General features: G+C 37.5%; 1 protein-coding gene across 16 annotated transcripts in view; it reads left to right on the top strand.

Annotated features, from left to right (window-relative positions):
* Nucleotides 1-14,773, top strand: part of TBL1XR1 (TBL1X/Y related 1) — a 185,464-nt gene that overhangs the window by 129,725 nt on the left and 40,966 nt on the right. For 11 of the 16 annotated variants that reach the window (XM_045386613.2, XM_065540198.1, XM_065540199.1 and 8 more), the window contains one exon: nt 11,096-11,198. The exons of the other annotated variants lie outside the window; for them this stretch is intronic. In XM_045386613.2, the coding sequence (XP_045242548.1) occupies nt 11,141-11,198 (58 nt within the window). In that variant the 5' untranslated portion in view covers nt 11,096-11,140. Of the gene's footprint in view, nt 1-11,095; nt 11,199-14,773 lie in introns of those variants that run through there. 16 annotated transcript variants of the gene reach the window in all.

The raw sequence follows: 14,773 nt of genomic DNA, 5'->3' as shown, positions 1-14,773 counted from the left end.
ATCTTTTTCAGCCTGAAAAAGTGAACTATACTTGAGTTAGTTCTGTCTAAGCTGGAAATCTGTATTGAACCACACAACACTAAGTTTTAGAGTTGGTGAGTAGGGAAGTTTCAAAAGCTAGTAGATATTATGAATTGTTTCCCCACAAAGATATGTTGAGGTGCCAACTCCTAGTACCTGTGAATGTGACTTATTTGGAATGGAAATAAGATCTTTGTAAATCACGTTAAGATGATGTTATTAGCATGGGCCCTATTCCAGTATGACTGGTGTTTTTATAAAAAGAGGGAAATTTAGACACAGACAACACACAAAGAGGAGAATGCCATGTAAAGACTCAGACACAAAGCAAGTTGGCCATGTGAAGATGGAGGCAGAGACCGGAATTTTGCTGCTACAAGCCAAGGAATGCTGGGTGCTACAGAAGCTGGAAGATGGATAGAATGACTCTCTTTTAGAGACATTGGAGGGATCGTAGCACTGCCAACACAGTTTACTTCGGGCTTCTAGCCATAGAACTATGAGACAATTAGTTTCTGTTGTAATTTTAAGTGGCCCAGTTTGTTGTAGCTATCACAGTAGCTCTGGGAAACTGATGCAGAAGGACGTGGATTTTGAGAGTACTTTGTGGTCTTTGGGCCTGTTTCTCTTACATCGTTACATTTTGTACAGGTTATCAGAATATATTTAGTTGGATAAACCACAAATTCCTAAACTGTGTTGTGTACAGTGTTCACCTTCACATTTTAAAAATATTAAGGTACTTACTATTACTCAAGTTTGAGAAAGATTGAGTTAAAATGTATTTATGTCTTTATTGTGATATAAGTAAGTTCCTTGGAAAGCAAAACATTAAGCTATTATTCATTAACATTTTGTTATATTAGGTTCAGCCTGTCACCTAACTGGCTTTAAGGAATGAAATATACTTGGTGGCGGTGAGGGTTGGGAGGTAGTGTAGAAAACTTGGAATATAAGTCTGTTCGAAGAGGGCAGTGGGCTCCATTGATGTTAGAATGTGGGGGATCAGATTTCGGGCTCGGGAGAAGGTGGGGATGAGGAAGTTGTCAAGGCAGAGAGTTTAATTAGTGAAATAGTGCTAAATTTTGAGGTGGTTGGTAAGGAAAAGGTTGATCTAGGGAAAGGGTTGGTAGAAGCATAGGGGAGAGCTGTGCTTAGTCACGTTTTCCCCTAGGCTTAGGCCTCTTCTTGGCAAAGAAGTTGATCATGGCTCATATGCAATGATTTTGGAAAGAAGAAAAGCCCTATCATCTTATGCTTGAGTGTCTTCTAATATATACACAGCAATTATTGATATGGTCAGGAATAGCAGTGTAAGTGTAAACTAGTTTCTTGGTATTATTAAACACACGTGCCTCTCTATTCTCTAGCTCTTTCACTCCCTACATCTCCTCTCTTCTTACGTGTCCTCAAGGTACACAGGGATGGATATGGAAACTGTACCAGGTATAACTTGGAAATCTGGCTATAAAGAATTTCAGATTTTTTGCCCAGCTAGCCCTGCTCCCTTTATTCCTTATGTAGCAAACAAGTTGAGTATATAATAAATCAATTCTCCAGTACCAAAGCACTGCATTCTTTGTTGCTATGTATGTGGTAAAGAATGCTACCCCATGTTTGGAGTCTGGAATGTGTTTTCTTGGGAATTAAATGCTGCAAGAGAGAGACTAGTTTCCAGTTTTGGTTAGAAGGAAAGGGATTGCAACCCTTTGACACCTTCTACAATACTAGTGATGAGTCTAGGCAAAACACACAAAAACATGCTGAATCCCACCAGAAGGAAAGACAGTGTGTTGCGGTAGCAGCTTCCACACTCCTCTACACCTTCTCCTAGTCAAGTTTGGTAGCAAATGGAGTGAGTTTGGCTATGAAGCCTACTCTTCACAGTATTTATTGTTTCTTTATATTAGGGACAGAGTCTGGCTCTGTCGCTCAGGCTGGAATGCAGGCGCGATCTCAGCTCACTGCAAGCTCCGCCTCCCAGGTTCGCGCCATTCTTCTGCCTCAGCCTCCAGAGTAGCTGGGACTACAGGCGCCCGCCACCATGTCCTGCTTATTTTTTTGTGTTTTTAGTAGAGGTGGGGTTTCACCGTATTAACCAGGATGGTCTCTATCTCTTGACCTCGTGATCCGCCCACCTCAGCCTCCCAAAGTGCTGGGATTACAGGCGTGAGCCACTGCGCACGGTGGATTTCTATAATGTTACAGTGTTGAGGGCCTAGAACAGTGGCAGGTGTGTAGTGTAGTACTCAGTAAAACATTTGTTACATGCAGGATAGAAAAACTAAATTTAAGTAAAATGATTGAATCTTTACAAATAGAAGTCCATTTATAGAGGTGTAGTCTCAGAAAATTTATAATTTTAATTCCTCTAATATGTTTTGGAGTTAGTAGATGCTATGTGTTATATCAAAACTAGGACTTTGGTACGCTGATGTTTATGGCTTTTTATTTTATTATTATTATTATTTTTCGAGAAAGATTCTCGCTCTGTCGTCCAGGCTGGAGTGCAGTGGTGCAATCTTGGCTCACTGCAAGCTCTGCTTCCCGGGTTCACGTGTGTATGGCTCTTAAGTACCTTTTTTGTTTATTAAGTATAAATGTATTGAATAATATGTATTCCAACATGAACACAACAGAAACCAAACTAAAGATTTAGGTTGTGTTAAAATATGACCGATACTGTGGGCTAAGGTCTCAAACATTTTGGTCTTAAGGCCTTGTTACAATCTTAATTTATTGATGGTCTCAAAGAGCTTTTGTTTATGTTATAGTTATCAATATTAACTGTATCAGATATTAAAATGGAAATTTTGTATTACTTACTAATGCTTTTTTTTTTTTTTTTTTTTTTTTGAAATCCAACTCTCTTTGTCACCCAGGTTGGAGTGCAGTGGTCCTATCTTGGCTCACTGTAACCTCCATCTCCCGGGTTCAAGCAATTCTCCTGCCCCAACCTCCCAGGTAGCTGGGATTACGGGTGCATGCCACCACACCCGGGTAATTTTTGTATTTTTAGTAGAGACAGAGTTTCACCATGTTGGCCAGCCTGGTCTCCAACTCCTGACCTCAAGTGATCCACCCACCTCAGCTTCCCAAAGTGCTGGGATTGCAGGCGTGAGCCACTGCACCTGGCCATGTATTCTTTAAAGTCGGTTTCATTTTATTCATTTGCAAGAAAATGTCTGCCAAATCCCCAGTCTGAATAACTATATTGTCGTTTCTTCTCTGAAGTATAAACGTTGTTCCATGAAAAAAGTGACTAGTGTAACTTGCAGTTCAAACAATTGCAGTGCTGTTTTTTGAGACAACCATTATTTTAGTATGCAACAGAAGTGCTCTATGTTTACTTAGCACTTTGTTACATGGCATATTAAAAAGATGCGTATTTGAACATTAAGATTTTCATAATATTACTTTTTCTGCTTCATTCAAGGATATTCTTCAGGGATTTTGTTTGTTTGTTTTGAGTCCATAGTGGTGAAAAATACAATGACTACTAGTAATACCATCAGGTCTTGATTCGTAATACTAAGGTGTGAGCAGTTTTACCCACTATTGCTTTGTAACATTGGTGGTAACATTGGTGCAAATGCCAATGGAGTGAAAAATGCAAGTCATATCCTAGTAATACTATAAAAATAATTTTGACCTCACAGATCCCTTAAAAAGTCTTGGGAACTCCAGGGGTCTATAGATCCCAATTACTATGCTAAATAAAAAGTTGATCACATTTTGTCATGAGTATAACAAAATACCATATCTGATTTTAAGTTTTGAACACCTTGAACAGCCTTAACAGTAAAGTACATTGCTATGTGTCTTTAAAGAATCTTCTAAGAAGATACTATTTTATTGAGAAATATTAAGAGTTAACTTTGCAGTTAGAGACTGTAACTTGACTGGGTAGGGCACTTACAGTAGGGCCTCAGTGTGGTTATGGAGTGATGTACTTCTCCTCTCCCCAGTCCATGTGCCATGTGGGCTTTTTTGTTGCTTGGTTTTTAAATAGTACATTTTATATGACAGTACTGCCAACTGTTTTCTCTCACCCTGTGAAACTGACCTATGAGACTTTCATGGTGGATTTCTCCTAGTTTTCAATAAAAGTTGGAAACCTGCTCCAATTTATGTCAATTATCTTTACTCCATTTTCTTTTCCCTTTTCCTTCTTGGTTTACTTAGCTGAGTTGTGTGTGAGTGCACATATGTATGTATCAACCTGTTAACTGAGTACTAAAGTTAGTTTGTGTCTTATTCATTTGATTTGAGCAAGCATTTGTTGCCCTATGGGGGATGGATGTTGATCTCTTTACAGTTTATTTTTTTTTTAAACTATACCTCGATTCTTGATGTGTATCAATCACATATTTCTGCTGCCTGAACAATCTTTTGGACATTTTTACTCTTGACCTTCCAGAGAATTGACTGAGTGTAACCAATCCATGGACACATGTTTTGATTTACTTACTAGTCTGAGTTACTTAGGATTTTTTTTCCCTCATGAGGAACCAAGGAATAACCACATCTTCTTTCTAATATACTGTTTCATAAGCATTGCTATGGGTAGTATTTATTACTCTGGCCTCCTTTTCTCTTTGTTCTTCCCATACTATTTGAGTTTTAAACAGAGTTCCCATCTATTCAGGTGATTAACTGGCGATTAACTGTCCTTGAAAAGCTTTAGCATGTGTTCCACTCTTTAAGATTCTCAGAACATGTCTGTTCCAAAGCTAGAATGAGAAGTTTTAGTTGAGAAAGTTTCATTAGCTTTCTATTGTAATACTGATTCCTATTCAGACAAACTCAGTTTTTTATGCTAGTGAGAAGGACTGACTTCTTTATTTTAGTTTATTTTTATTTTTGTTTTTATTTTCATTTTTGAGACAGAGCCTCACTCAGCTGCCCACGCTGGAGTGCAGTGATGTGATCTCAGCTCACTGCAGCTACCGTCTCCTGGGTTCAGGTGATTCTCCCATCTCAGCATCCCAAGTAACTGGGATTACAGGCACCCGGCATCATGCCCAGCTAATTTTTGTATTTTAGTAGAGGTGGGGTTTCACCATGTTGGCCAAACTGGTCTTGATCTCCTGACCCCAGGTGATCCACCCACCTTGGCCTCCCGAAGTGTTAGGGTTACAGGTGTGAGCCACCGCAACCAGCTGATTTTTATTTTTTATGTCTGACTTTCTGATTCATTCCCAGACTGACATTGCTTTACCTTAAGTTCTGTGACTGATTACTGCTCAATTGTTGAAATCCCAGCGCTTTGGGAGGCCAAGGTGGGCAGATCACGAGGTCAGGAGATCGAGACCATCCTGGCTAAAATGGTGAAACCCTTTCTCTACTAAATACAAAAAATTAGCTGGGCGTGGTGGCGGGTACCTGTAGTCCCAGCTACTCGGGAGTCCTCAGTTACTGAGCCAGGAGAATGGCAAGAACCCGGGCAGCGGAGCTTGCAGTGAGCTGAGATCGCGCTGCTGCACTCCAGCCTGGATGACAGAGCAAAACTCCATCTCAAAAAAAAAAAAAAGAAAAAGAAAAAGAAAGAAAAAAAGAAAAGAAAATGTGTACCAGAAGTAGTATGACCTGTCTTCTTATCTCTTAGTGTTTTCGTTTCTTGTCCTTCTTTGTTTCCCTGTTGATGTACCTTGTCGGTAATTTATTCAGTTATTCTACACACATTATTTCCTAGGATAATGTATTTTTATGTTTTAGAAGGATCTTAGTTATAATCTGTGTAAATAATCACTTTTATACATTTAGGACGCTGGAGTCAATGTCTGGGCAATAAGGCAGCTCATCAGAGGTCTTTTGTGTATAAAAAGAAATAAATTTGTAGCTATTGACACTTGGACTTAAATCAAAGTTGACTCATATAATGGATGCTAGTTTACTGCTCTCAAGCCTCAAGAGCTTTGTTGAGACTTTTAAAAATTGCCTAATTGAGATTATGAGTCAGTGTTCCCTATCATCAAATAAACAACAAATATTCTTGTTTTTTGAAAAAGTATTTTGTGAAAACCATTCTTACCTGTGGGCTGTACAAAAATAGGTGACAGGTTGGATTTGACATACAGGCTGTAGTTTGCAGATCCCTGGCTTAGATCACAATGGAAACCAATTTGATACTAGAAGTCTCAGTTAACTAATGAATAATTGATTTGGTGTGTTGCCTGCCTTCCTCCCTTCCTTCCTTCCTTCCTTCCTTCCTTCCTTCCTTCCTTCCTTCCTTCCTTCCTTCCTTCCTTCCTTCCTTCCTCCCTCCCTCCCTCCCTCCCTCCCTCCCTCCCTCCCTCCCCCCCCTTCCTCCCCTTCCTCCCCTTCCTCCCCTTCCTCCCCTTCCTCTCTTTCCTGCTTTTCCTTCTTTTCTTTCTTGTCTCTTTCTTCCCTCTTTCGCCCAGGCTGGACTGCAGTGGCACGATCTCGGCTCACTGCAGCCTCCACCTCCCAGGTTCAGGCAATTCTTGTTCCTCAGCCTCCCGAGTAGGTGGGATTACAGGCCCGTGCCACCACGCCTGGGTAATTTTTTTGTATTTTTTTTTGTGGAGATGGGGTTTCATCATGTTGATCAGGCTGGTCGCAAACTCCTGACCTCAGGTGATCTGCCCGCCTTGGCCTCCCAGAGTGCTGGGATTTGTAGGCGTGAGCCACCATGCCCAGATGGTGTACTGTTTTTTAATGTCTTTATATGTTGGTATTTATAAAGGTTGATAGGTCCTAATAAACATCGTGTGCAATAGGTACTTAAATATTTCTTAATGAGATGAGCTTACTCTTTTCCCCTTTCCTAATTCTTGGAGATGTCTGTCTGAGATCTGACTCTGTTTTTGGTCTTCTAATGTATTTTTTAGGTCTATAAAAACGCTTTCTTAAAAATTACTTCATGACCTCATACTCTCGCGTGGCTTGCAAGGTTCCTGTATACAACTCTATAACTTAAACTGACTGAAGTCTTTGAAATTTAGAAGTGGAGGAGACTGTCTGATTCAATTTTCTCATTTTATAGATGACACAGAGACCCAGAAAATTCACATCACTTGTCTAAAATCATATAGGCCATCCGAGATGTTATTTTTAATTTACATCTGAGCTCTGGATTCCAATGAAAAAGAGAAGGAAAAGTAATTTAAGTTTGTCACTTCTAAGTTATAATTATGCTTAAGTTTTGGACTAAATTATGTTTATAAGATAAAGTAATTTCGATTACACATTTGACTTTGGAGCATGCAAAGGGTGACCAGATCTCTTAAAAATGTGCTATAGGTAGGAGATTTAAGAAGATAATCTTATTTCTTTCTTTCTATCCATAACTCTTTCATCGTGTTTTTTTTAGTCATTTAAATTTAAAATAATGTAATTGGGGAATCACAGTTGGGCCCTGGCTTCAAGAATGGAATCAGAAAAGAATATGCTGTCTGTCATGATTGAGGGTGACGTTTAAGGTAGTATTTAATGTGTAGAAGGACTAGGAGAGGATTAAATATTTGGAGCAGTAGTTGTACAGCGAGTATATGCTGAACTCAGTTTTGTGATGCTGAAAATGCTGTACGTATTCAGTTCACTGAATGAGTCATAGCTGGATTGCCTCAGTAGTCCTGTGTTTTTGTAATATTTGCTGAATTATTGTCTATAAAGTTATGCAGTTAGATGATATTTCATGGTGAACATTTACAATATTAAGTGAAGTTTTGAATATAGCCACCAATAGGCTAAATATTAAGGCTAATTTTGTGTTTGCTTTTGGCTACTTTGATACAGCTATGGTTTAAGTAGTTGATTGTCTATAAGTGATTGGAATTTTAAATAAAAGCTTTTATGAGTATACAGGCGATTTCTGAGAGGAGGAAAGTTACAAAGATCTAATTTTTGGGAGGATCTCAATTACTATTTAAGAATGAGTAAATATGATCAGGTAGAAGATACAAATAAATGCTTTGTGAATTTATGAAGTGTCTATTTTGAATATCCTGTTTATTTAATAACCCATAAGCTTTTTGAGGGCAGGACTTCATTTATACATAATATACTCTTCATCAGGCCTGATACCTGGGTGGTAAAGTATAAAGATTGGATGAGTGTCTCAGGGCTGTTTTGTGACCTAGTTTAAAGACAGTTGTTCTAAAAGATACCATAATGGAGGAATTATAGTGGTAAGTCTTCTTGTGTACCCATTGAGATCCAATTCCTAGTATCTAGTACTCATGCAGGCAGGTGAAGACTACATCACATTCTAGAGCATTCATCTGGCTATATAAATAAACCATAATGGACAAGTTCTGCAAAGCATTATTTAGTCCACTAATGAAGTAGTGGCATTTTCTCTGATTTCACTCTTTGGCACATAGGCTTTTACGTTGTTTTACAAGTAGGCCTTTCAAGGTCTTTTTCCTTTAAAAAACTTACTTTTAATTGCCAGAAACTGATATAGCACTATAATCAATTAAATAATCAGTTTATAGCAGTTTGGACAGATAACTTTCCTGCTCTCATTCAGTATTTATTATGACTTAAAAATATACCAGCAGTATATATTTATTGAAATTTTTATAAGCAATAATTTATCATTTTGATTTGTATTTTTCTTTGCCCTGGAATGCATTAGGTGGTGTTGAAGCATCACTTATTACTAGTTTCAGCTGGGAAATTGATGGCCTTTGCTAATCAGAACCAGCATTGTGAAAAACCTTTGCAGGCGTCCAAGCTTTGGACTGAATGATATTAGGGGAGAAGAATACTTACTCTGTTTTCTTTGTCAGTCTATCTCACTTGGATTCCACCTAGCCCATCTCATTTTGGGAAATCCAAAAAATAAAATAGTTGCTAATTGTTACCTGTGACAAACATATTCATGATAGATCAAATTATGATTTAATTTCTTGTAATTGTATCATGGTTGGGGTTGGATGTTTTGTTTTTAAAGTCATTCAGTTCAGCGTGCCTTCAGAATTGAGTGAGTGCCTGCTGTGTGTGTTGAGCACAATACTGCACCTTACTGGTGATTAGGCTAAAGTTGAGCAAGGTGTCCTCCAGAGCGTTCACCATCTAGTGTACTATAGTACTTCTAGACCAGTGCCCTGGGCCAGTATCCTCAAAGGAGTATTTGCCTTATCACTACATTAAGCATGTAGTAAACATTCAGGTTATATAAAATTAATTGTACTCTTTGAATTAACTTTTTTGTTGAAGAGGGTACCTTTTCTTTGGATGAAGATGTTATAGTTGTCACTCTTCCTTGGTGGTTTCCCATCTCAGTAATTGACAGTACCAGCCATTCACTTGTCCAGGGAGAAACCTTTGATTCTTTCCTTTTCCTCAACTATGCCTCAACTGTGCATCCAGTCAGTTACCATTGAGTCTACCTCCTCAATATTTTTGGAACCCCAGTGTTCCTCTGTGACAGTCCAGGAGTTAGTCTTCTCCTGGATTACTGCAGTATCTTCCTAATTTGGCTCCCTAATTCCCCCTACTCCAATCTAGCTTCTTTATAGTCTGTGCTTCTCCCTGCTCTTCCTGAAACTGTTTAATGGATTTATTTTCTCTTAGTGCCACCTTGAAGGTCCTCCTGAATATAGTTTCTGCCTGCATTTCAAGCCTTACTCGCCTCTGTCCTCACTCGGCCCTTCCACACCTGCTGCAGCTCATGGGATGCTTCTGTTCACTCCCTCCCTTCCCCGAGCACCCTTGTTTTCAGGCCCCTCCTTTAGTCTGAAGACCAAGGACGCTTCTTCTAGGTATATTCCTAGACTGCTAACTTTAGTTAGGGCTTCTTCTGTGTGTGTCCACTAGAAAATTGTCATTGCCTCCCATTTGTCTGTCTCCCTGTGAGATACAAGCTTGATGGGTAGTACTTAGTCACCACTTTCTCCACAATTTAGGGCAGTAGCAGTTTGTCACATAGTAGCCTACTCAAATGCTTGTTAATTTGTGATTTTTTTTTTAATCTGTTAACTACTTCATAAAGAAATCCATGATGTCACAGGACAACCAGTATACTTCCACTTTAGATATTTCTTTATAATGAATAGATGTGAATATATCATTTTTAAAGAGGAATCGGCAAACTACATTGTGGACCAAATCTAGCTCGCTCTCCTTTTATAAGGATCACAAGAAGGGTCTTTACATTTTTATAAGTGCTTAGGGAAAAAAAACCAAAAGAAGAAGAATACTTTATGATACAATATTATGAAATTCAGATTTCAGTGTCCATAAGTTGAGTTTCATTGGAACACAGCCATACTCGTTTATTAACATATTGTATGTTGCTGCTTTTGTACCACACAGCGGAGTTGAGTAATTGTGACAGACTGTATGGTTGATAAAGCCTGGAATTTATTGTCTGGCTCTTTATATAAAAGTTTCCTGACCTCTCCTTTAAATCATTTCTGTGACTTGAGAACAAATTCAGATATATTTATCTATATTAAATATACTTGAGTCATGCCTCAGTTATTCCCCCACTTCATGTTCAGGATTTAAGTATGTCCAGTAAGAGAGCATCATTTGAGTTTTGGGAACTGTATTCCAGCCTATCTCATACATACCTAGAGCTTTTTGAGCCTTGAACATTACAGATGAGATGTTGAGAAAATAGAGACTTCATATCCTCCCAAGTTTCATAGACAAAACTGGAGTGGATAACTCATGGTTCTTCCCCACCCAATGGTCTTTTCCCAAGTAACTAATATTCTTTTTTAACAAAATCAGTCTTCTTGCAAATAACTAACATTTTTTATTTTTAAAATTTACTTCTTTTTACAGTTAAGGATAAAAATTGAGCAACTTTTTATGCTACTTGATAAAATCATTAAAATATTATGCTAAAGCCCTCTTAAAAAGGTTGTTTTATTTTTGCCAGTATGTTACTTTGAAGAAAAATAGCACCAGCCATGTTTTGGTTGTATTATCATTTTACGAACTATTGGAAGTAACTTTGTCAGGGTTTATTGTTAGGCAATGTAGAACCTTTGTTTTACATCATTTAATAAAATCAAATGGTTTTTACAACATTGTTTACATCTTGTTTAAAAATATTTTACTGAGAAAATAATTAACTTTGTTTTATTTTTAGGGTTATATCCTGTGTTGTGACCTCATGGTTTAAGTGGGAATAAAGATGAGTATAAGCAGTGATGAGGTCAACTTCTTGGTATATAGATACTTGCAAGAGTCAGGTGAGTACTTTTATAAAGTAAATAGGCCTCAAATTATTTTAATATTCTCAAAATAATCTTTTATGCATTTGAAATTTGTATCAGTCCAAACCGTTGAACTTTGTATGTTTCCTTAATGTCTGGACTGCCATTTTAAAGCTATGTTTTACTGCATGGTTTAACTCTCTGACTCTTTCAAATATGTTGGAAACAAGGCAATTATTTGTAACAGTTCGGCTTTCACTGTTCAAAGACCATTTTTAAAATTTGTTATGAGGTGAGATTATTGCGTATGTTTAGTAGGAACGTAAAAACTTTTAGCCACCATCAGTTTGATAATGTGTATCCAGAATCCTCAATTAAATGTTGTTGGTCCTAATTGTAGTTCGTATTTTGGAAATTAAATTAACAGTATTTTCCTAGAATGCTTTCAAAATTATTATCCAAATTGATTAAGTGTATCCTTGTTCTGAATTGTTACTATTGTAATGGGAGTAATTATAAATAGAAATCATTGAAAGCAACTAATATTAAATCAATCAGTGATCTTCCAAGTTTTATTGATAGATAGAAGGAATACTGCAAGGGAAAATGTGGATGGGTTAAGCAAAAATTTAAAAGTAGAAGAGGGAACACGGTTGGGTATGGGTGGAGGTATAGGATGATGAGAAAGGTTAATTGCAATGGAAGTGCCGATTGCTACTAAAAAATGAAAGCATTTGGTGGTTTCAAATGTCATGGTCTAGAGATTGAATTTTAGAAATTATACTGTAAAGTTACTGTAATGTTTTAGTAAGGTGAGGTGCCCCGTAAAAAGATAACTTTGGTAGTCGAGTGTGAGGGAGGATGGAAGGATGAAGTAGAGGTCTGAGCTTGTAGAATATTGAGCCCCCAGTTTATGGTTTTGAGACTTGAATCATTTTTCTTGTGTGGCATAGTTAGTTGTCCTTTCCTATGCAAGGAATACAAACATGGCTTTCGATCTGAGAGCCTGTTGCTTGCTGAGATTTTCCCAGTTGTTCTTCGGTGCTGAGCATTTTTTGGGGGTAGAGGTTTTTCTATTCCCAAGATGATCACTGCTGCTCTCTGAGGTGTAACAGCTGTGAAAGTGATGTCCAGAAGGACAGGGAGGGAAAGAGAGATTAGTATCCAAGCCCACAGAGAATAATTTATAATGAGGCTTCGAAGTTAATAGCTCTTGTTTTGTTTTCTTTGTTTAAACTGGTAGACTGGTACTGAAGGCAGATCTAAAAGACGACTTCCAAAGAATGTTTTGAATAAGATAAAATGATTAATAAAGTGAAAAAGTAGTAACTAGTGATTGTTACATATGTAACCTGTAAACAAGTTTAACAATTGCAAATACTTGTGTTTGAAAATTGTTATGTAGTACTTTCAACCAAAATGGAAAAAAGTTTTTTGGTTAGAGCAAACTCTGCTTTCTGCTTTTAAATTTGATCACCTTTTAAGCCAGAGCTTTGAGACTTTTGGACACTGGAGCAAAAACCATGTGAAGGATCAGTAGATGGGAAATACATTGTAAAGGCTTGTTGCTGTATGGTAAAGACAACTATTTAGGTTGAACCATATAAAGTTACTGCTTTTGGAAGTTAGAAATAGTTGAATAGCTCAGCAGTACCTTGTGGTGGTGTTATTGAGAGCACTCATATTTTTCCTTTTCTAAACAAAAGTCCACAAATTGATACTTGATGTTACTGTAAGAAAACAGTAAAAAGGAGCAATAAAATAATATTCTCGTTTAATTTCTGAATAAGTAGATTAAATATTATCAAAAGTGTGTTTTTGTTTTGTTTTGTTTTTGAGGTGGAGTTTCGCTCTTGTTGCTCAGGCACCTCCTGGATTCAAGTGATTCTCCTGCCTCAGCCTCCCGAGTAGCTGGGATTCCAGGCATGCACCACCACACCTGGCTAATTTTGTGTTTTTAGTAGAGACGGAGTTTCTCCGTGTTGGTCAGGCTGATCCCAAACTCCCGACCTCAGGTGATCTGCCAGCCTCGGCCTCGCACAGTGCTGGGATTACAGGCGTGAGCCACAACACCTGGCCCAAAAGTCTTCTTCAACTTGCTTTTCTTTTTAGAGAAAAAATCCTTCTAAATTCCATATTTTAAGGTGTTTTATATTGAAATAAACATAAAGCAAAAATTTTAAAAAATTTGTATGGTAGACTGATATATCAAGTTCTCCATGATTGTTTAGTATGTTCTTAGGTGTGCTTTGTATATTCTTTACAAAGTTTTAGACTTTACAATGTAGTGGCGATGCTAAATCACATTTCTAAAAATGTGAACACCAGTCCCTCAGTAAAAATTGTAACTTCGTATTTACATTATGATTTATAGGGAAAAATCAGACTCAACTGATGACATTTTGACTTATGGCAGTTTTCCCAGTACTGCAACTTGCCGTAAATTTAAGAACTGCTTATGTAAGAGTTCTGAAGTTTGATCCTCTGACTACCTGCATCAGAGTCACACTGAGTGGGGCCTGGGAATCTGCATTTTACAAATGCCCCAGGTGATTCTTTTGGCTTAATAAAGTTTGAAAGCCACTGGTCTATATTAGTTGTAGGACAATTAGAACTTGACAAGAAAATTGACAACAGGTATTTAGCATATTCAAAATATCGTGACAGAAAAATTATGCTGAGTATTCAAGATAAAGTAGAAAGCATGGAGTGTACACCTGCTGCAGTCTGGGCTATGAGAACATATCCTAAAGAGGGGGCTGCCACCCAAAGTGTTTATTTGTGTTTGTGGGTCAGGTGGAATCCTGAGGTAGCAGAAATAATGAGGCATTTTTATGTCTTAAAGGATGCCATGAGATACTTATTTGAAATTGCATCCAGAAATAGGATACGGAAGAGAGTTTGAGAATGTTATATTTCTGTGAACTCAGCACAGGGTTCAGACAGAACCCAGAATCTCACCCATAACAAATGCTCATAGTAGCTTTAGATCTGGGCACTTGCCACTTATTCCGAAAGCTTTTTCTTGGTTCTGATCTCCAATTATACTAAAAAATATGACTATTTTTTGCAATAGATTCTAATTCAGAATCATCAAGTACAGTAATGTCTTCTCTGGGTTGTTTTGGGGATTCGTCATATTTGTCACCACAACCTACAAATGATATACTTATTGAGAATTAGTCATTCAATATCTAAGAAATACGATATAAATTACTCTTAGCTTATAACTATGTTTCTTGAAAGATCTAAAGTAATACTGAACAAACTGGAATCTGTATACTGCTGCTTTCCCTGCAGTAGAGCACTGAATTGGATTAGGAGATAGCAGAAAAGGAACATCGTGGTCAAGGAAGGATTTGTGCAGAGAGATTCAAAGGACTGGTTTGTGAAGACTTCCAAAAAGGAAAAATAAAATTTCCCCCTGGCCTGTCTTATTATCTAAAGACTGTCCAAAAACACGTTGTGAAAGTTTTTATGTTTTGATAAATACGTGGTTTAGTAATACTGTTTTTCTATAAGAACTTTTAACATTTGTTCTCTGCATATTGTTCAGTGTTGACTGTGGTATCTATCTCCAGAGGGAAAATCACTTAAATTGTTTTAAATGT

The sequence above is a fragment of the Macaca fascicularis genome, chromosome 2 (assembly GCF_037993035.2).
Source record: "Macaca fascicularis isolate 582-1 chromosome 2, T2T-MFA8v1.1".
NCBI lineage: Eukaryota > Metazoa > Chordata > Mammalia > Primates > Cercopithecidae > Macaca > Macaca fascicularis.
The sequence above is the reverse complement of the archived record's forward strand: the minus strand, read 5'-3'. Positions and strand labels throughout refer to the sequence as shown.